At 39.9% G+C, this 23,771-nt stretch overlaps 1 protein-coding gene across 2 annotated transcripts in view; it reads left to right on the top strand.

The window, feature by feature from the left end:
* The window catches only part of LEKR1 (leucine, glutamate and lysine rich 1), a 195,819-nt gene that overhangs the window by 150,316 nt on the left and 21,732 nt on the right, over positions 1–23,771 (top strand). For both annotated transcript variants that reach the window (XM_081302792.1, XM_081302791.1), the window contains 2 exons: positions 9,673–9,837; positions 12,986–13,285. In XM_081302792.1, the coding sequence (XP_081158918.1) occupies positions 9,673–9,837; positions 12,986–13,285 (465 nt within the window). The remainder of the gene's footprint in view (positions 1–9,672; positions 9,838–12,985; positions 13,286–23,771) is intronic.

Genomic DNA, 23,771 nt, shown 5'->3' with positions numbered 1-23,771 from the left:
TTTTTCCATCTTCTAAGATCTTCTTCTACTTCTCTCTTTAGGGTTCTGTAGTTTGCATTGTATAAATCTTTCACCTCTTTTGTTAGGTTGATTCCCAAGTATCTTATTTTTTTTTTGAGGATATTGTGAATGGAGTGTTTTTCCTCATTTCCATTTCAGAAGTTTTGTCACTGATATACAGAAATACCTTTGATTTATGCATGTTGATTTTATATCCTGCCACTTTGCTGAATTCATTTATTAGTTCTAGTAGTTTCTTTGTAGATCCTTTTGGGTCTTCTAGGTATAGAATCATGTCGTCCACAAATAGTGATAATTTAAGTTCTTCTTTTCCTATTTTTATGCCTTTAATTTCTTTTGTCTGTCTAATTGCTCTGGCTAGTATTTCAAGGAATAAATTAAATAGAAGTGGTGAGAGAGGGCATCCCTGTCTTGTTCCAGATTTTAGAGGGAATGCCTTCAACTTTTGTCCATTCAGAATGATGCTAGCCTGAGGCTTAGCATAGATAGCTTTTACAATGTCAAGGTAAGTTCCTGTTATCCCTAGTTTTTCTAATGTTTTGAACATAAAGGGATGCTGTACTTTGTCAAATGCTTTCTCTGCGTCTATCGAGATGATCATATGGTTCTTATCTTTAAGTCTATTGATGTGGTGAATAACATTTATTGATTTCCATATATTGAACCATCCTTGCATCCCAGGGATGAATCCTACTTGATCATGGTGCACAATTTTTTTGATGTGTTTTTGTATTCGATTCGCCAGAATTTTATTGAGGATTTTTGCATCTAGGTTCATTAGAGATATTGGTCTGTAGTTTTCTTTCTTTGAGGTGTCTTTGTCTGGTTTCGGAATCAGGGTGATGTTGGCCTCATAGAATGAATTTGGAAGAGCTCCCTCTTTTTCTATTTCTGAAATAACTTGAAAAGTATTGGTATTAATTCTTCTTTAAAGGTTTTGTAAAACTCCGCTGTATACCCATCCGGTCCTGGGCTTTTCTTGGTTGGTAGTCTTTTGATGGTTTCTTCAATTTCATCCATTGATATTGGTCTGTTGAAATTGTGTGTATCCTCCTGACTCAGTCTGAGCAAATCATATGACTTAAGAAATTTATCGATGTCTTCACTATCTTCTATTTTATTGGAATATAGGTTTTCAAAATAATTTCTAATTGTCTTCTGTATTTCTGTAGCATCTGTTGCCTTTTTCATCCCGTATGTTAGTAATTTGAGTTCTCTCTCTTCTTCTCTTCGTTAGCATGGCTAAAGGTCTGTCGATCTTATTTATTTTTTCGAAGAACCAACTTTTAGTTTTGTTAATTTTTTCAATAGTTTCTTTTGTTTCAATTTCATTGATTTCCGCTCTGATTTTAATTATTTCTTGCCTTCTGCTACATTTGCTGTTGTTTTGCTCTTCCTTTTCTAGGGCTTTGAGATGAAGTGTGAGCTCATTTATTTGTTGGTTTTTTCTTTTTTTGAGGAATGACCACCAGGCGATGAATTTCCCTCTTAAAACTGCTTTCATTGTGTCTCATAGATTCTGATATGTTGTGTCTGTATTTTCATTTATCTCTAAGAATTTTTTGATTTCCTCCTTTATGTCTTCTGTAACCCATTGATCATTCAGTAACATATTGTTCATTTTCCATGCGATGTAGGATTTTTCCTTCCTTCTTATATCATTGATTTCCAGTTTCATTCCATTATGATCAGATAAAATGCCTGGTATTATCTCCACCCCTTTATATTTACTGAGGGTTGCCCTATGGCATAATATATGGTCTATTTTTGAGAAGGATCCATGTGCTGCTGAGAAAAAAGTATATCCATTTGATGATGGTTGATATATTCTATATATGTCAGTTAAGTCTAGGTTATTGATTGTGATATTGAGTTCTATAGTTTCTTTATTCAACTTTTGTTTGGAGGATCTGTCCAATGGTGAGAGAGGTGTGTTGAAGTCACCTATAATTATTGTGTTGTGGTCTATTTGATTCTTGAACTTGAGGAGAATTTGTTTTATGAATGTCGCAGCACCATTATTTGGTGCATAAATATTGATAATTGTTATGTCTTGTTGGTGAATGGTTCCTTTTAACAGTATATAATGTCCTTCCTTATCCCTTTTGATTAACTTAGTCTTGAAGTCGATTTTATTCGATATGAGGATGGCCACCCCTGCTTGCATACGAGGACCGTGTGCGTGGTATATTTTTTCCCATCCTTTCACCTTCAGTCTGTGTATGTCTTTTCCAATCAGATGTGTCTCCTGGAGGCAGCATATTGTTGGATTTGTTTTTTTAATCCATGATACCAGCCTATGTCGCTTTATTGGAGAGTTTAAGCCATTAACATTCAGAGTTACTATTGATATATGGTTTGTACTTCCATCCATGTTTGATTATTTATCCTTTTTAAAAAAAATTTAGTTTGTTTCTCCATGATTATCTTTCCCCTCACCCTCTGTCTTTACCGAGGCACTTCCCACTGATGGTTTTGGTTATTGTTTTTCATTTCTTCCTCGTGTAATGTTTTGCTCAAAATGCTTTGCAATGCTGGTTTTCTGTCTGCAAATTCTTTTAACTTTTGTTTATCATGAAAGATTTTTATTTTGTTGTCATACCTGAAGCTTAATTTTGCTGGATACAGAATTCTTGGTTGGCATCCATTGTCTTTCAGTGTTTGAAATACATTGTTCCATGACCTTCTTGCTTTCAGCCTCTTTGATGAAAAATCCATTGTTAACCTTATTGGTTTACCCCTGAATGTAATCTGTCTCCTTTCTCTTGTAGCTTTTAATATTTTCTCTTTGTTCTGTATATTGGATATCTTCATAACAATTTGTGTGCTCGGTGTCCTGTATGCATCTTCAATTTGTATATCTGTTTCCTTTTTTATTTCTGGAAAGTTTTCTGTAATTATTTCATTCAGCAGGTTACTCATTCCCTTGGTTTGAATCTCTGTACCTTCTTCTATCCCGATGACTCGTAAGTTTGGTTTTTTTATGTTATCCCATAACTCTTGGATGTTTTTCTCGTGATTTTTTACCAGCCTTTCTGAGTTGGCTAGACTCTTTTCAAGGTGATATATTTTGTCTTCATTATCTGACGTTCTGGCTTCTACTTGCTCCACTCTGTTAGTGATACTCTCAATTGAGTTTTTAATTTGGTTTATCGTTTCCTTCATTTCTAGAATTATTGTTTGATTATTTTTTATAATCTCTATCTCCTGATAAAGATGCTTAACTTCTTCTTTTATCTGTTTATGTAATTCATTCTCAATGTGTTCTTTCGCTGCTTGAATTTGCTGTCTCATATCCTCTTTAAGGTTCAATTCCATCTGTCTAAAGTGTTCCTTGAGTTCTTTATATGACCATTTTTCTGATGACTCTAGGTCCTCCTGAATATTTAGGCTGTCCTGCATTGTTTGTACTCCTTTTCTTCCTTGCTTTTTCAAGTTGCTCATGTTACTTCTTGTTCTGTTTGACTGATGAATTACTGTTTACTCCTATAAATTTATTAGGTGCTTGGGAGGAAAGGTATTAGAAGGGAAGGGAAGAAGTCACTAAAGAGAATGAGAGTAAGCAGGTAGAATTCAAGGAAGGCGGAATAAGAAAATTGAAAAGAAATGAAAAGACAAAAGAAGAAAAAAATAGGAACTAAAAAAAGAAAAGAAATTAAAAAAAATAATAATAATAATTAAAAAATTAAAATTAAAATTAGTAGAAAAAAAATTTTAAAAATATTTTGTAAAAAAAAATTAAAAAACAACAAGAAAGAAAAATGAAAATGAAAGAAAAAACCCAAATCGAAAAAAAAACTAATAAATGCAGTCTTAGAGTTTGATTAACTTCTCTTCCAGTAGGTGGCACTGTGCCCACCAGGCCAAGTTTCTCCTGTCAATACGCGGGAACTAATGACTGTGCAGCAGATCCTCCTCCCAGACTGGGCGAGTCTCCAATCCGGAGTGTCTAGGGCCTCCTCTTGTGTCTAGTCACTTCCCCACTTTTCCTCTAGCCAGGCCCCTCTCTCGGGTGCTGCTCACCACAATACTGGCTACACGCCAGGTCTGCTGCTCCCGGGAGCCCTGTTTTCATGAACGACTGGGCACACTCTTCCAGTTTGCCATTCCCTCAGACTCTAAGTTTGTAGAGCTTGGGCCTGAGAATCCTCAGCGAATTTTACTTGCCCTCTGGTAGCCACACCCCCGGTAGCTGGTGCAAGAGACCTCAGCTGTCAGCACTGGTGGGAGCGGTAGTTCCGCGCCACGGGTCCCGCGCCACCTCTGATTCCCTCGGTCTGGCTATTGTGCTCACGGGAGAGCTGGGAGGAGCCCTTACGGGAGAGCTGGGAGGTGCCCTTAAGGTTTCCCCGATGTGTAGAGAGGGAAGGCTAGGGAATTACACACCTGTAGCCGCAAGTTTCAATGAAGTTATCTCCTCCGCCGCAGTCTGGTGACGTCAGTTCTCTGCCATGGTGGTATCTCTTGCAAATGGCGACAGTTCGTTTCCCTTTGCCGGGTGACCAATGCAGCGGGTGGGTCCTTACTGTCTCTCCCAAGCCCCGTTTCAAACCTGTGGCCACTACCTATGAAGGCTCCGTTGGCATTTACCTCCGTAGGAACAGAAGGGCCAACCAGTTGTTTCTGCTGGATGGATTAGTGCTGAGTCACAGCTGTTTGTCTGCGGGAAGCAGGCGAACGGGAGCTTGAATTCAGCCGATCCGGGCTCATTGTGTGTTCTGAGAGGCCCAGACTGTTCGCCCCAGATCCACGTCAGTTCAGCATTGCCTAGTGATCCTGAGCGAACAGAATTTAGATTGTTTACGACTCCCTATGCCCGCCCGCCGCCATGTTGGAATCTCCCTGGAATAGCTTTATTATTGTTAGACCCAGCAGATTTCAGAGCAAAGATGTGAGAAAATTTAGAATATTGACAGGGAAAAAGAAGGTAATTCCATATGATAAAGTAGGGCATGACAATCCTAAACATTTATTCACCTAATAGCAAAAATTGATGAAACTGCAAGGAGAAAGAGACAAATGTACAACCAGAGTCTGAAATGTAATCTTTCTTTGAATGACTAGCAGAAAAATAGCCAGAAAACCAGAAGGAATCTGTACTGTGGAAAATGATATAATAATGTATTTTTAAGAAATATTGAATAATATCATTAACAAACTGACCCAATTGACATTTATAGATATCCTCCACAGTAGAATACACATTCTTCCTATGTAGTGTAAAGCATTTACCAAAATAAACTATCTTGTGTTATATAGAATTCTCAATCAATTCAGAAGACTTTAAATCATACAAAGTTTTTTTCTCTTACTACAGTGGAATTAAATTAGAAATCATTAACCAAATGGTATCTGGCAAAATCCCCCAATATTTTGAAACTACATGAATACCACACCCACCTCATTAGCCACTCTGCTGTAAAAGGAGGAAGAAGGCAGGTTATGGGGGGAAACCAAGCACGGTACCCCACAGAATCCACCAGAAACATCTGAGGATGCCAACCTCCCCGCCTCAGGGAACTCTTGATCTTGATAAAGTTACTTTACCTCTCTGAGCCTATTTCTTAATCTAGACACTGGGAATAAAAGCTTCCAACTGGTATTTGTTTTTAACTTTTGGAAAATAGTACAATAATTTATTTTAGGAGATATATTTTCAAAAACGATATGTGCATATCAAATGTGAACAGTCGATCTGATCCCCATTTTGGTATCTGAAGTTCCCTTGGGCTTCGAAGGGAGTGACAGGTGATTATGTTCTAATGTGGTGAAGGCTCCATGGACAGTTAGAAAATAACAAAATCAGCCACAAAGTTCTCTGTTGGAAAATAATCAGTGAAAAGACAGTATTTTGCATATCAATACTAGATAGAGATGTTTTAAATACTAATTATGCATTTTAATAACAAATACAAAAGGAATGAGCTGTGTTCAGAATGCTGTGGACTCATTGGGAGATCTTCACTGAGGAGATGGAGTTTGAACTAGTGGAGGTTATAGATAATAAAAAACAAAAATAAAAAGCCTAAATACTGGAATGTGTACACAGATCATTGATTTTTACTTTGTGTGACTCCTAAGCTCACATATTATTTATGTTTTTTTAAAAAGTCAATATTTTTCCACAATTATCAAAATTACTGTTAGTTACTGTATGCAGTAGCTTATGCATTATATGTGTAGCATCAACATCGTGTGTTTGCATAAATCATAAGTCCAGCAGTTTATATAAAATACAAACACGCAGCTGGGCATTCATTCAACCTCCTAATGATACATAGTGTATTCTGCAAGCAAACCACTGTGTGAGCTCTTCACTGTTCAAACTCGATAGGTCATGAAGGGACCAGCAGGCTCATGCCATGGGATTGTCACATTCAGGTGACTCTTGTCATCCTATGTAGTTCTGGAAATTCCATCGGAAGCTCATTGCTTTGCTTTTCCTTCTCAGGTTGGGCAAATTAAAAACCAAGCCAGTAATAGTCAATCACTCTTTCCCCTTCTGCCCATGGTGCCTTTTCTTTCCCACAATCCGTATGCGCCGTTCTTTTCTCTCAACCCACAAAAGTTCAAGGAGTCGTTCAGGAGCAAGGTGTACACAGATCAATAACAGAACATTCTGCCACTCAAACCTTTGCCCTTCCCACTTCTTCCTGAGTGCTTCCTTTGTTTCCTCCACATCAAAGGACCTCTTCTCCTTAAATAAAATTGAAGAACTTCTTTTTTAAAAGGTTCTTCCAAATTTTTTTCTGTCATCTAATTTATACCGCGTCCTGTTCCACCTACTTTATGTACATTCCCACTCACTTATTTTGAGCAATCCATCATATGTGGAAAGATAGATTTTGTCCTAAAAAAAACTATTGGGCTCTACCAATTAACCACATAAGAGATTATTTTTAAAATACTTCATATTTTAGTACCTTGACATACATTTTTCTTGAGCATCTCAAACAATGTTGCTTTAAAAAAAAATAGTGTCAAAACATCTTGTGATCTCTAACTCGGGAAGTTATGCCTTCTGAATTTTCCTCCGTTCCTATCTTGATTTATCTATCCCAGTGTGGCTGAAGCACAGTGATCAAATGGGGGAAGGAGTATAAATCCAGCCGGAGTTGCCCAGGGCTGCCACACAGCTGTACCCTGTCCGAGAGCTCTGGCCAAAGGGGCAGCAGGAGCTGGAATCCAGCCCATGCTCTGCTCTCTAAGTCCTGCACCTGGCATGAGACTTTTTCCATCTAAGGAAAGTGGTGCTTTGTCAATTCACACAAAGGTGTCAGGTGGGCTTGTGGTGGCCCCATAAAAGGTCATATAAGGAGTTTTGATTTTATACTAATGCACTGAGAAACCACTAAAAGGGAATTAAAAAAATCTAATTTGTATTTTGTAAAAAGGACTGCTATGTAGAGCACGATTGGAGAGAGGCCAGGATGGCAATAAGGAAGCTGGTCAGGAACTGATGGTGGCCAAAATTAGGGTAGTGGAGGGAGAGGTGAGAAGAAAGGGAGTCAAGGCATTTTTGTTAGGTGTGGCAGAGAGGGAGAGAATATGAGAGATTGTGCTATGGTTACCGATTTAAATAACCAATGGATGGTGGTGCTGTGTCCTGACACTGGGAGGGCCTGGGGAGGAACAGGTTTGGGGGAAGGTGTTCTGTCTAAGGCCATGCTGCTTATTGGAGACACTGTGAGCTGTCTAAATGGCTACAGGAGGCAAGTGGACGTGAGTCCCTGATCTTCACACTAGAATCCATTCTGAATGCCCCCTAGGCCTTCCTCTTCTTTAGCATTCTGAGAACAGCCCATGTGGACAATCCTATAACAGATCATCAGTAGACTTTTACCCAAACAATCCAGAAGGTTATTGAGAAAGCCAGAATAGCTCCTCACATCACTGTCAGACCAATTCCTGTGCATTTGGGGCACATGCCCAGTTCTAGCCCCAACTGACCTTCCAACTGGGGATGGTCTTCTGTTTTATTTCATTTAATTTAAAGGGCTTCCTGTGGACTTTCTTAGCAAACCTTGTTTCTTGGCAAACCTCCCTTGAGATATCAGGCCAGAACCACACAGTTATCCTAACTTACCAGGCATTTACCTCCAATTAGAGTTCATAATCACAGCACAGTACCATGCAGGCCTCAAGCCAGCCTATTAGCAGGATTTCTCTGATCATCTCAGATGAACTCCAAGGCATGGATGACTCCAACCCTCAGATTTGACCTCTCTCTTGCTCTAGTAGGCAGAGCTGAAACCAGTGGTAGGAAGACAGTGGAAAGAGATGGACGTCGTTATCCTAAGTACATGTATGAAAACACGAATGGTGGAACTCTACTTTGTGTACAACCAGACATGAAAAATTGTGCTGTATATGTATATTATGAGTTGAAATGCATTCTGCTGCCCTATATAACAAATTAGAATAAATAAATAAATAAAATTTAAAAGTAGAGTAGAACCAAGTACAGCAGACATGGTCTCCTCCACAGGGTATGAATGGTTGCTCACACGGGGACCCACCCCCAGCAATGCAATTCTTGGATTAGATCCCAGACTGATGGGGGGACAACTGATGCAATTTGAATAGTATTATATCAATGTTCACTTTACTGCTTTTTATAATTGTACTATATTTCTACAAAAAAATATCTCCTTGTTTTTAGAAAACAAACAAACAAACAAAACCTCATGGAGGATGTGGGCTGAACTAGGAAACTACCTAGTGCCTGATGCTGTGCGAAGTAGGAACTCCTGCTGCTGGAGAGAGTTGCCACTTCTGGATATGAAAGGCACTCAGCAGACCAGTCTCTGGAATAGATGCCACAGCAGGGACCAGAGAGTCAGCAGTGGAAGTCATCTCCCCTGACGGCTGAGTCCCTGCTCAGGCTGAGCTTACACACAGGCTTTGCCTCATTTAATCCTCCAACGCCCGCGAGGGAGCTAGTTGTGACCCTCCAGGAGAGGTTCTGGCTCCAGCTTCAGATCACAAGCTAGCCAGTGGCAGGGCCAGGATTTAGAACCAAGATCAAACTCAATTCCATTGTAAAACCAATTCCTTGTTTATTCTCCCTACAGTTCACAGCAGCTTCAGAGACTGAACCAAGGGATTTCTGAATCCCCACTGGCACTGTGATTCTAAGTCAGCTTGTAGTGTTTTCCTTTAGTCATCCTTCTAGCCTTCATAACCTCAGGATGACAATCTGTGACCTCCATCAAGAAAAGGCCATTTGCAAAATCAACACCTGCCCCTGTAGCTCCTCTGAATTTCAGCTGACCTCAGTCTAAGGACCACAAGAAAAAAATTTTTTTTCTACTTATGGGTTGCTGGCAAAGACTGAATTTTCAGTGTAAATGACGAAGCTTTTAGTCATGACATATAAATGACTCAGTTTTTAGTATTTTTAAAGACTCTAATGCTAACTTCTCTAGTAATATTTTAGATTTTAGGTCTCCCCAGGTCTTATAATACTTGACCCAAGATCATTTTTTCTGGCCCAGATTCTAAGTTTGAATTTTAAGTACCTGAAATTTTTAAATAGTTTAATTAAAACTTGATGCTAGAATTTTTTTAAAAAATCAAGTCTGAAAATAAGCTTAATGTACCTATTTCTAGATAAAGTGGTTTTATATATGGGTTAACACTGTTTTCTAGATTGAGACTGAACTTGCCAAGGAAAGAGCCCGACACTTAGCTGAATTCGAGGAGAAGGCTCTTCTCTTTAAAGAAGAAGCAAAATTGGAACTTGATATTGAAAAAGAAAAACACCAAGAAATAATCCAAAAGTATAAGAAGGAACAGAAAGAACTACAAATGAAGGTCAGCGATTGTTACTTCATCACTATTTAAGGGGCCAGTACTTCCACCTAGGGACACTGCAGTATTCTTAACTCCCATGGCTGTCCTGTGGCTACTGTGCTTGGTTGTAGCCACACAGGTAAAATAGTCTGGCTCTTCTCCAGGTGGATAACTAGATAAGTTGTGTAAGCATATAATCCAGATGCGTGGGATTTCCTACTAAGATAAACTTACCTTTAAAACAGCATACACTTTATGACTAATAATTAGCCTGGCTGGATATTCCAAACAGCTCAGTATCCATCATCAAAATTGAAGTGTTTTATGTAATTAAAAATTTCCCAACTAAAATACATCCTTTTTAAATGTAGAAATTTCCAGTTCCAAACATTGTTGAAAGAAAATGTTTTCAAAACATAACACACCTTTCTAATTTCTTAAACAGTGTGCCCTAAACTTAAGGTTTTGTTAAGATTTCCATTTTTATAGGACCTAAGTATAGGGTGTGTGTGTGTGTGTGTGTGTGTGTGTGTGTGTGTGTATGTGTGTGTTAATCAAGGCCCAGTGGGGAAAAAATATTTTGATTAACTCATTAGAGTCCACACTGATGAAGCATCAAATGAGCCTGACAACTCTGCATGGGTGTGAAGGAGCAACCAAGGAGCTGTTGTTCAGTGGTCCACTCTGAACCACAGGTTGGTCAGGCTGCATGAGTGTGTGACTGTGTAGCACAGGACCCCACACTCAGAAATGCTTTGTGCTATGGATTTAATGTTCTGCATATGCTACCTTGAAATTCTTGATGCCTTATCTTTGAGATTTCATAAGTAAAATCCTATGGAGATAGTGGAGCATGTGCCACCAGCTTGGAGCCTCGGCTCACCTCAATTCTGGTCTCCCACCCCTTGTGCCAAGGGCCACGCTGAGTTCCCCTGCCCATCCTCCCCTCACCTTGCAACTTCAGTTGCAGGACTGGGCTGTTTAGGATCCCATTGGCAGAGGAACACTGGAAAGCAGGCCTAAACTTGCCAGATGGTTTGGTTTCTCACAAGAAGTCATAAGTCCAAATTTTTGTAAGTGAAGTCTCCTGATTTTTAAATGTTAACTGCCTTTTAAAAAAATATCAAAACATATGGCCAGGTGAACCTCCTATCCTGCTCAGTCTCAAGGTCACCTCTCCTCTGGGTGAAGAAATCCACTGTTCAGACCTACAGTGACCCTCTTTCCTTCTGGACTAACTGCAGAAAATAGAATATTAATTTATAAAATGACCAATTGTGGTGAATAGATTTCTCTCAAGAATTACTCCTTATGTAAATTTAACATTTGAAACAAATTTGGATATATAACTCTTTTAAGTAATAGTTCACAAAGCCCTTGGAACTTTGGTCTATAAATGCCTTCCAGACTCTTTGTGGGCTAGTTTCTTGTTTTGTTAATATTTATAATACGACAATATCTGTAGCAGAAGTAATAAGGATATGTTTCATCAGAAGTATCTCTGTTCTTCCTTGTTTTTCTGTTCTTTGTTTAGTTTTTTTTTTTAAAGGAGAAAGAAAACAGTCTTTTCCCTTCTAAAGATTTCATGCTACAAGGAAAAGCTTCCCCAGGTTATTGTCTCATATTCATCTAGAAGCCTCAAGAAGCAGTACTTTTTCACAGTATCTGGATATTCTCTAGAATTTCACTGTCCATTATGGTGGTCATATGTGGCTACTAATAATTCAATTAAATTAGTTAAAATTAAATAAAATTTAATATTCAGTTCTCAGTTACATCAGTCACATTGAAAGGGCTCAGTAGCCTATACTGGCTTTCAAGAGCCTATCCTGGTCATCCCCTTCCAGCTCAGTCCTATCAATGGCATTACAGTGGTAGCTATGTTGAGAGTATTCAATTAGATTCATATTTGACTTTTTTTGTGTGTGGGGAGTCAATTTTAAACATTTACCAGCACACTTCTTCAAAAACCATATGTAGCCAGGCAAGTGGTGTATGCCTATAATCCCAGCAGCTCAGGAGGCTGAAGCTGGAGGATTGTAAGTCCAAAGCCAGCTTTAGCAATTTAGCAAGGCCCTAAGCAACTCAGCCAGACCCCGCCTCAAAATAATATAAAAAGGACTAGGGGGATGTGGCTCAGTGGTTGAGTTCCCCTGGGTTCAATCCCCTGTACCAAAATAAATAAATAAATAAGTGGCTAGTGGCCTCCATATTGGATAATGCAGAATATTTCCATCAGAAATTTTGTTGGGCAGTGTTGCTCTAAAAGGTGAAGACAGACAGAAAGGAAGAAAAGAAAAATTATGTCAAGGGAAACTTAATTGTATGATATTAGTAGAGTATAACTGTGGTGCCCCCCTTCCTGCATCTCCAAATATCAGGCATTTTGAGGTCCTGAAGCCAACCTAGCTAGGTCCAGCCAGGCCCTTAATCTACTTTGTCAGGACCTGAGCTATCCTTGGCAGCTCAATGTAGTCACAAATATTATGTATTTCCAAGGCTACCCAACTGATCAATGTGATACCATTTTAGGTGGAAAAATGAATCACACTAACTTTTTTATTATTTTTTTAATTTATATATGACAGCAGAATGCATTACAATTCATATGACATACATAGAGCACAGATTTTCATATCTCTGGTTATATACAAAGTATATTCACACCAATTCATGTCTTCATACATGTACTTTGGATAATGATGACCATCACATTCCACCATCATTTCTAACCCCATGACTCCCTCCTTCCCCTCCTACCCCTCTGCCCTATATAGAGTTCATCTGTTCCACCCATGCTCCCCTTCCCTTCCCCACTAGGAATCGGACTCCTTATATCAGAGAAAACATTTGGCATTTGGTTTTTTGGGATTGGCTAACTTCATTTAGCATTCATTATCTTCTCTAACTCCATCCATTTACCTGCAAATGCTATGATTTTTATTCTCTTTTATTGCTGAGTAATATTCCATTGTGTATAAATGCCACATTTTTTATCCATTCATCAACTGAAGAACTTTTAAAAGAAAATATTGAAGGCCTGTGGATGTCATGGGGTTTGTTTTCCTCTAGTTAGAAGAACATACTAGAGTAACCCTCTTAAAAACCTGGATCTCTGTAGTTATCTAGAAACTATTGCCTACAAACTAATATGATGTTTATCTTACAGATTTCTGACTTAATCGCAGGCGCTACTAGAGACCTAAGGCTGGAAGTGACCACTCTTAAAGAAAAACTCCACAAATCCCACATCCAATACACAGAAGAATCTGAGTCAAAGAAAAAAGAAATTGAAAACCTAAAAAATTTGGTTGCAGAATTTGAATCTCGTTTGAAGAAGGAAATTGACAGTAATCACTCCGTTTCAGAAGACTTGAGGAAGGAAATGAAACACAAGTCAGATGAACTGGAAAGAGTATTGCTGGCACAAACACAACTGATACAACAACTTAGCCGGTCCCAGGAAGAGGTAGGATGCAGATCCTGGTACCTTTGCAATTAGCGTAATACATGAACACAAAGGGTAGTCATGGCAAGTGTCTGGCTCTGTCCTTAACAGAGCAGTCACTTAACCTCTGGGCCTGGCTTCCTTTGGTGTAAGATGAATACACGGAACTATATAATCTCTGAAGTTCCCTTAGTGCCCAGTTCAGTGTTGCAAATGACTAAAATCTCTAAGCCTAGGAATTTTTATGTATTTACGTCTTATTTGTTTTAACATTGACTCATTGCTTAAGTTAAAAAGATATTGAATAATATAAATATAAATTTAATTTAGTGTTTTACATTTCTGTCAACCTAAACTCATAAGGTAATTTACATGCTTTAGTCTTCTTCCTTACATATGCTTAATCATTTCAGCCATGTTTTTATTTGAACAGCTTGGAAAACTTTTTTCTACCAAAGTCTTATTTCTAAACTGATAAGCAGTTTAGAAATAGGGGAACAACTAATTTGTTCTCTAATCACCAACATCTGTTACATTATAATATTTGATCCCACTTACGATAGTAGAGCAAATAAAGACAAGTGGAGGTAAATTCTGAATGTCAGTGAGAAATAATATTTTTGCTGGTTTTTCCTTAATTAAGGAATAAAAGTAATAAAGGAATAGTAATATCAATTATTAACAACAAATATGCCATAGTCTTGCTATATTTAAGTTATCAACTAAAATAGAAAGTTTATGACATCATTGTAACTACAAAGTAAACCTATCCCAAAGAAATATAAGCTAAAATATGGAATGGACAAAATACAGGTTCAAGAATAATGCCCAAGACGACTTTATAAAATAGAAATTACTTACCTGTTCTGGATGGGGAACTGATTGAAAAGCTTGAATAATTCCCTCAAGGTCATTAAATTTTGTGGAGCCCAGATTCAAAGTTGAATCTCTTGGTATGATGTTTCTTCTTTCGGGAAACCTAAGTTCTAGTCAATCTGCTTCTAAATTTCAAGGTGGCCACATGCTATCTCCTGGCCTCAACTATCTACCTACTTACTACTTTTAAATGGAAAAACAAACCAAAACCAATTTGCATGCTCTTACTCCTCTGGATGGTGAGGGGATCAGGGGATTGTCTCACCTCCCTAGCAAGGGAGCCTCTCCCAAGCCAGGGAGAAGAGGAGGACAGCAGAGTGGACTGAGTGCCACCAGGGAACTGACATGCCAGACAGCAGTGTGGTAGTTCCAGAGGCCAGGCAGCAAGTCAGAGGGGCAAGAAGTGGAGGCAATGAGTTAGGGGTCTGAGTCCCAAGAGAAACTGTGATACAGGAAGGAGGAGTAACTTAATCAGGACAGGTAGAAAGAGATGAAAGTGTCAAATTCAGAAAATATGAATCTTCCTCTGGGTGCAAGGCATCATGCTAAGTGAGCACTGGTGACATAATTCGGAATAAAACTGATGTCTGCATTTCCGGCCTTCTAAGAATTTAAAGAAAAGCTTTCAAATCGGGAAAAGGGGATGAGCTGGGCTGGTTTCCGTTGGGATAGCGAAGGCTAGTTCTCCTCGGTTTGTTGGGAGATGGGCCTGTGGCAGGGAGGCCGGCGTTCGTGAAGTACGCCCGGCACTACGATGAACTACTTTAGAGGGAAGATGGCGGCGAAGGGAGTGCATCACCCCAGTGCACCGCGTCACTGTGCGGGAGAAAGAAGAGGTGAAACAGCTGAAGGCTATCTTGTTGGGAATTTCCAGTGAAATTGAGGTGCTCCAGAATCTAGTGGACGGATTTCCATCATGCAAGGTTCGGCTGTGGGGGCTCGGACGAGGGCGATTCTCCGCACGGAGGGTCGCACCCCACAGCTGGAGTCTGCGACGCGTACTGGGAAGCGGCGAGGTGCTGGAGCGAAGGTACAGCGATGCGGATTCTGGGGGCTCCTGCCAGTGGTGCAATGGCCGTGCTTAGTGCTGAGTTCTGGCTTGGAGATTTCAGGCTGGTATATGCCTGCTTCTCGCAGACAGATCGCTCAGGCTCAGGGCTGGAGAACCAGTGGAGAATACTCCTAGGGGCTCGCTCCTGGCAAGGCGTGCGCTGGGCTCTGAGCGGCCGGAATCTGGTTCTCGGGACTGCTTAGGCCCAGGGCTGGGGAACCTGCGGAGACTGCGTGTTGAGGCCAGCTCCAAGTGGAGCGTGCGCTGAGCTCAGGGCGGCTGGGTTCTGACTCCCAGAACAGTTTTGGCCCGGGGCTGGGGAGCCTGCGGGGACTGCGTCTTTGAGCCTGCTCCCAGCGGAGCGTGCACCGAGCTCGGAGAGCTTGGAGCGGCCGGGCTCTGGCTCCCGGAGTTGCTTTGGCCTGGGGCAGGGGAACCTGCGGTGACTGCTTCTTGGTCCGGGTCCTGCTGGGTGCTGTGGGGGCCAGGGGGGCAGAGTGGAGCTGCCGCCTGCACCCAGAGCAAGCCAAGTGACCCGCCGGCGTGGTATCACGACACCCCAACTGCAGCTGGGGCCGAAGAGAGTAGCCGCCCACGCCTAGAACAGGACCAGCAACCCGATGGCGTGGTAGCCAAGTCACCCCGTTTGGAGTAGGGGCTGTGCAGAGCTGCCGTCTGAGCCTGCAAGGTAGGCAGACCTGCGTCTCACTGGCAGGACAGGCCCGGTAGCCTGCCAGCGTGGTGGACACGTAGCACCGAGGCAGTCACATCACACTGGTTGGAGCAGGGGTGGAGCAGGGCCGCCGCCCGTGTCCGGAAAAGGACCAGCGCCCAGCGACCCGTTGGAGAGGCAGTCAGGTGCCCCCATTGGAAGTGGGGGCTGAGCAGAACTGCCGCCCGAGCCCGCAAGGTAGGCAGACCTGCGACCCACCGGCGGAACAGGCCTAAAGGCCTACCAGCGTGGTAGACACGTCACACCAATTGGAGTAGGGGCCGAGCAGAGCCGCCGCCCACATCCGGATCAGGACCAACGACCCGAGGGCGTGGTAGTTACGTCACCACAATTGGAGTGCGGGCAGAGCAGATCCACCACCCGCACCCGCAGGGTGGGCAGACCTGCGACCGACCAGTGTGGTAGACAGATCACCCTAATTAGAGGAGGAGCACAGCCACTACCCGCCCTGCAAGGGAGATTTTCCAACTATACAAGAGCAATATAAATAAATAGGGGGAAAATTTCAAAAACACAATAGTTTCACCAAGCAGAAAGAAATGCGAGCAGTATGAAAAGACAAGGAAAGAAAGGACCACAAGCAATGCAGGTCAACTCAACTTTAGAAGAGGTAATAGCTGCAACAGATGGAATGTCAGATAAAGAGTTCAGGATATACATGCTTCAGATGATCTGGAGTCTCAAGGAAGACATGAGACAGCAAAATCAGACAATGAAAGATCACTTTGACAAGGAACTACATAAACAAATCCAGGAAGTAAAAGATCAATTACACAGGGAGATAGAGGTAATAAAAAACAAACAAATAGAAATCCTAGAAATGCAGGAAGCAATAAACCAACTTAAAAACTCAATTGAGAATACTACCAGCAGAGTAGATCACTTAGAAGATAGAACATCAGACAATGAAGACAAAGTATTTCAACTTGAAAAGAACATAGACAGCTCAGCAAGACTGCTAAGAAACCATGAGCAGAACATCCAAGACATATGGGATAACATTAAAAGACCAAACTTAAGAGTCATTGGGATACAGGAAGGCACAGAGCTCCAAACCAAAGGAATAAACAATCTATTCAATGAAATAATACGAGAAAACTTCCCAGACTTGAAGAATGAGACAGAATCCCAAATCCTAGAAGCCTACAGGACGCCGAATGTGCAAAATCATAAGAGATCCACACCTAGACACATTATAATGAAGATGCCCAACATACAGAATAAGGAGAGAATTTTAAAAGCTACAAGAGAAAGGAAGCAGATTACAATTAGGGGTAAACCAATCAGGATAACAGCTGATCTCTCAACACAGACTCTGAAAGCTAGAAGATCCTGGAATAACATATTTCAAACACTGAAAGAAAATGGGTTCCAACCAAGAATCGTGTATCCGGCAAAATTAAGCTTCAGGATGGAAGATGAAATTAAAACCTTGCACGATAAACAAAAGTTAAAAGAATTCGCAGCTAGAAAACCATCTCTTCAAAAAATCCTTGGCAAAACATTACAGGAAGAGGAAATGGAAAATAACAATGAAAACCAACAGTGGGAGGTAGGACAGTAAAGGGGGGAAAGTAATCAAAGAGGAAAACTAATCAGGTTTAGTAACATTAATAAACAAATATGGCTGGAAGAACAAACCATATCTCAATAATAACCCTAAATGTTAATGGCTTAAACTCACCAATTAAGAGACACAGGCTAGTTGAATGGATCACAAAACAAGACCCAACAATATGCTGCCTACAGGAGACGCATTTGATAGGAAAAGATATACATAGACTGAAGGTGAAAGGTTGGGAAAAATCATACCACTCATATGGACTGCGGAAACAAGCAGGAGTGTCCATACTCATATCTAATAAAATAGATTTCAAGCCAAAGTTAATCAAAAGGGATAAAGAGGGACACTGCATACTGCTCAGGGGAACCATACACCAACAAGACATAACAATCATAAATATATATGCCCCAAACAATGGTGCAGCTATGTTTGTCAAGCAAACTCTTCTCAAGTTCAAGAGTCTAATAGACCACCATACAATAATCATGGGAGACTTCAACACACCTCTCTCACCACTGGACAGATCTTCCAAACAAAAGTTAAATAAGGAAACTGTAGAACTCAATAACACAATTAACAACCTAGACTTAATTGACATATATAGAATATACCACCCAACATCAAGCAGTTACACTTTTTTCTCAGCAGCACATGGATCCTTCTCAAAAATAGATCATATATTATGTCACAGGGCAACTCTTAGACAATATAAAGGAGTAGAGATAATACCATGCATCCTATCTGATCATAATGGAATGAAACTGAAAATCAACGATAAAAGAAGGAAGGAAAAATCATGCATCACTTGGAGAATGAACAATAGGTTACTGAATGATCAATGGGTTTTAGAAGACATCAAGGAGGAAATTAAAAACTTCTTAGAGTTAAATGAAAACACAGACACAACATATCGGAATCTATGGGACACATTGAAAGCAGTTCTAAGAGGAAAATTCATTGCTTGGAGTTCATTCCTTAAAAAAAGAAAAAACCAACAAATAAATGATCTCATACTTCATCTCAAAATCCTAGAAAAAGAAGAGCAAAACAACAGCAAAAGAAGTAGAAGGCAAGAAATAATTAAAATCAGAGCTGAAATTAATGAAATTGAAACAAAAGAAACAATTGAAAAAATTGACAAAACTAAAAGTTGGTTCTTTGAAAAAATAAATAAAATCGACAGACCCTTAGCCATACTAATGAAGAGAAGAAGAGAGAGAACTCAAATTACTAGCATACGGGATGAAAAAGGCAATATCACAACAGACACTTCAGAAATACAGAAGATAATCAGAAATTATTTTGAATCCTTATACTCCAATAAAATAGAAGATAGTGAAGGCATCGATAAATTTCTTAAGTCATATGATCTGCCCAGATTGAGTCAGGAGGATATAGACAGCCTAAACAGACCAATAACAATAGAGGAAATAGAAGAAACCATCAAAAGACTACCAACTAAGAAAAGCCCAGGACCGGATGGGTATACAGCAGAGTTTTACAAAACCTTTAAAGAAGAACTAACACCAATACTTTTCAAGCTATTTCAGGAAATTGAAAAAGAGGGAGAACTTCCAAATACATTCTACGAGGCCAACATCACCCTGATTCCTAAACCAGACAAAGACACTTCAAAGAAAGAAAACTACAGACCAATATCTCTAATGAACCTAGATGCAAAAATCCTCAATAAAATTCTGGCGAATTGGATTCAAAAACATATCAAAAAAATTGTGCATCATGATCAAGTAGGATTCATCCCTGGGATGCAAGGATGGTTCAATATATGGAAATCAATAAATGTTATTCACCACATCAATAGACTTAAAAATAAGAACCATATGATCATCTCGATAGATGCAGAAAAAGCATTCGACAAAGTACAGCATCCCTTTATGTTCAAAACTCTAGAAAAATTAGGGATAACAGGATCATACCTCAACATTGTAAAAGCAATCTATGATAAGCCACAGGCCAGCCTCATTCTGAATGGAGAAAAATTGAAGGCATTCCCTCTAAGACCTGGTACAAGACAGGGATGCCCTCTCTCACCACTTCTGTTCAACATAGTCCTCAAAACACTGGCCAGAGCAATTAGACAGACGAAAGAAATTAAAGGCATAAAAATAGGAAAAGAAGAACTTAAATTATCACTATTTGCAGATGACATGATTCTATACCTAGCAGACCCAAAAGGGTCTACAAAGAAATTATTAAAGCTAATAAATGAATTCAGCAAAGTGGCAGGATATAAAATCAACACGCATAAATCAAATGCATTCCTGTATATCAGCGACAAATCCTCTGAAACGGAAATGAGGACAACTACTCCATTCACAATATCCCCCCAAAAAATAAAATACTTGGGAATCAACCTAACAAAAGAGGTGAAAGACTTATACAATGAAAACTACAGAACCCTAAAGAGAGATATAGAAGAAGACCTTAGAAAATGGAAAAATATACCCTATTCATGGATAGGCAGAACTAACATCATCAAAATGGCGATATTACCAAAAGTTCTCTATAAGTTCAATGCAATGCCAATCAAAATCCCAACAGCATTTCTTGTAGAAATAGATAAAACAATCATGAAATTCATATGGAATAATAAAAGACCCAGAATAGCAAAAACAATGCTAAGCAGGAAGTGTGAATCAGGCGGTATAGCGATACCAGACTTCAAACTATACTACAGAGCAGTAGTAACAAAAACAGCATGGTACTGGTACCAAAACAGGCGGGTGGACCAATGGTACAGAATAGAGGACACAGTAACCAATCCACAAAACTACAACTATCTTATATTTGATAAAGGGGCTAATAGCATGCAATGGAGGAAGGATAGCATCTTCAACAAATGGTGCTGGGAAAACTGGAAATCCATTTGCATCAAAATGAAACTGAATCCCTTTCTCTCGCCATGCACAAAAGTTAACTCAAAATGGATCAAGGAGCTTGATATTAAATCAGAGACACGGCGTCTGATAGAAGAAAAAGTTGGCTATGATCTACATACTGTGGGGTCGGGCTCCAAATTCCTCAATAGGACACCCATAGCACAAGAGTTAACAACTAGAATCAACAAATGGGACTTACTCAAACTAAAAAGTTTTTTCTCAGCAAAAGAAACAATAAGAGAGGTAAACAGGGAGCCTACATCCTGGGAACAAATCTTTACTCCACACACTTCAGATAGAGCCCTAATATCCAGAGTATACAAAGAACTCAAAAAATTAGACAATAAAATAACAAATAACCCAATCAACAAATGGGCCAAGGACCTCAACAGACACTTCTCAGAGGAGGACATACAATCAATTAATAAGTACATGAAAAAATGCTCACCATCTCTAGCAGTCAGAGAAATGCAAATCAAAACTACCCTAAGATACCATCTCACTCCAGTAAGATTGGCAGCCATTATGAAGTCCAACAACAACAAGTGCTGGAGAGGATGCGGGGAAAAGGGTACACTTGTTCATTGTTGGTGGGACTGCAAAATGGTGCAGCCAATTTTGAAAGCAGTATGGAGATTTCTTGGAAAGCTGGGAATGGAACCACCATTTGACCCAGCTATTCCCCTTCTCGGTCTATTCCCTAAAGACCTAATAAGAGCATGCTACAGGGACTTTGCTACATCGATGTTCATAGCAGCACAATTCACGATAGCAAGATTGTGGAACCAACCTAGATGCCCTTCAATAGATGAATGGATAAAAAAAATGTGGCATTTATACACAATGGAGTATTACTCTGCATTAAAAAATGACAAAATCATAGAATTTGGAGGGAAATGGATGGCATTAGAGCAGATTATGCTAAGTGAAGCTAGCCAATCCTTAAAAAACAAATGCCAAATGACTGCTTTGATATAAGGGGAGTAACCAAGGACAGGGTAGGGATGAAGAGCTTGAGAAGAAGATTAACATTAAACAGGGATGAGAGGTGGGAGGGAAAGGGAGTGAGAAGGGAAATCGCATGGAAATGGAAGGTGAACCTCAGGGTTTTACAAAATTACATATAAGAGGAAATGAGGGGTAAGAGAAGAATAATACAAGTGGAGGAAATGATTTACAGTAGAGGGGGTAGAGAGAGAAATGGGGAGGGGAGGGGAGGGGAGGGGAGGGGGGATAGTAGAGAATAGGATAGATAGCAGAATACATCAGACACTAGAATGGCAATATGTAAATCAATGGAAGTGTAACTGATGTGATACAGCAATCTGTATACGGGGTAAAAATGGGAGTTCATAACCCACTTGAACTAAACTGTGTAATATGATATATTAAGAACTATGTAATGTTTTGAACGACCAACAATTAAAAAAAAAGATGAACTAAAAAAAAAAAGAAAAACTTTCATGAGTAATTAAATTCTCTCTAGAGGAGAGAACGATCTAAACAAATTTAGCTATGAAAAACAGGCAAAAAGCTAGGTAATTTGCCTTAAGAGCCTGTATTTATTATGTATTGCTATGTGACAAATTATCTCCAATTCAGAAGTTTCAAACTATAAAATTATCATTTCTGAGGGTCTCACCAGACCACATGGTATCAATGAACCCAGAGGTGAGCAGTTTTACCTGAAGACCTAGCTGGGGGAGGCCTGGCCTCCAGCTAGGGTGGTAGTGGGTGGGCAGAGCCATGGCCTCCAGCCCACGTGGATGATTATGCACAGGATTTTCTTCCTCACAGGCTATTGACCTGAGAACCTCTAGCTGTTGGCCAGAAGCCCCCGTAAGCCCTTGCCACAGGTGGCTCCTTAGACCAGTACTGGCTCCCTTGGGGTGAGGAGGCAGAGGAGAGAAGGGTGCCAAGACAAGAGCCACAGTCCTTGTATGACGAAGTCTCCAAAGTGCTATCCCACTGCCCCCACTATGAGGCAATGAGCCCAGCCCACACTCAAGGTGAAGCAAGCGCACAAATTTGACCATCAAGACTGCAGAAACCACTGGGGCCATTTTAATGGCTTCCAACCAAAGGCCCTCTGGAAGTGATTTTAGCAAAAGAAATCAGATTGAAAACAAAGAGATTTTGCTCTCACACAAAAGAAGCTACATCTGGACCTGTCTTGTTCTTTAGTTACAAAAGAAAGCCACTTAGAAATATGAGGTTTCATTTAAAATACATACTGACTGTTAAAAGAACATAGTGGATTGGTATATAAATGGTCATTGATCATCACTAGAGAGGAGAAAAGGATCATCCCTAGAATAAAGAAAGCTAATTAAAGATGAGCATGGAGCAGCTATGGGAGGAGAGGATACACTAGATCTTCCATTGGAAGCTACCAAAGTGTCACCCCTAAAGTAAATAATTAAAACTGAAGTGTAAATAAATAAGGCTATTCTGTAGCTAAGCATACCAAAATCCAGAATATGCTTATGAAAATAGGGAATGGGCCAATAAAAGTAACAGGATTTATGAGCCAGAAAGCATAGAAGCTGTGAATAGAAGCATTAAAGTGAAAAGTACTATTTTCTTTTTTGATCATACATTCCAGACACTTAAATTTCTTGGATTCTAGAGAAATGAAGCTGCATTTAAGTGAAGAATAAATTCCCATTAGAATGAAGAATTAATGGTCTAATAGGAGGCTCGAATAAAAGGAAGAAAGCGCTATTCTCTTCCAAGTGGACAAAGAAGGGGCAGACTTTGCTTTTAATTGTATGAAGACAAGTTCTCCAGGCTAGCCTCTGAAGGGCAAGACAAGCCTCCCTAAGTAGAGCAGGGATTATTGAAGCCAAAATAGCAGCATAGGGTATAGCAAGAGAAAGGGTACAGGCCATAAGCAGAGAGAAAATGGAAAGTAAAACTGTACTGGAAATGTAACTGTGAACAAGAGCCCCTCAAAATTCTTGCTGGGGAATAGACACATACATTAAAACTTTGGAACTTCAAAAACAAAAAATAAAAGGAAGTTGAGAAGAGAAAGTCAATATGTTAAAGAATAGCAAGTTGTCATCAAAGCCAAGTTAAACATGGGCACAAGCTTCCAGGGGTCAGTCTGCCTTCATGCTAGTTCCATGTAAATTTTATCAAGAGAATATGGTCTCGTGGTTATGGCCTTATTGTGAGCCAGGGAAAGAACATGGCAAATTAAGAAAAAAAAAATCTAAAAAAGCTCACATAAGAGAACCAAAGGAAAACCAGTGCAGAGGGCTCAACATTTTTGTTGTTTTAAGACTGTAGATAAGGCGCAGAAAGGAGCAGGAATTTTAAATTCTGCAATTCCTATAGCCCATCCATGATGAAAGATATTCAGAAAATAATCCTCTTGG

This window comes from Spermophilus citellus (assembly GCF_964194105.1).
Source record: "Spermophilus citellus genome assembly, chromosome: 7".
In the NCBI taxonomy this organism is placed as follows: domain Eukaryota; kingdom Metazoa; phylum Chordata; class Mammalia; order Rodentia; family Sciuridae; genus Spermophilus; species Spermophilus citellus.
Note: the sequence above shows the minus strand (reverse complement) of the source record. Positions and strands in the feature narration are given on the sequence as shown.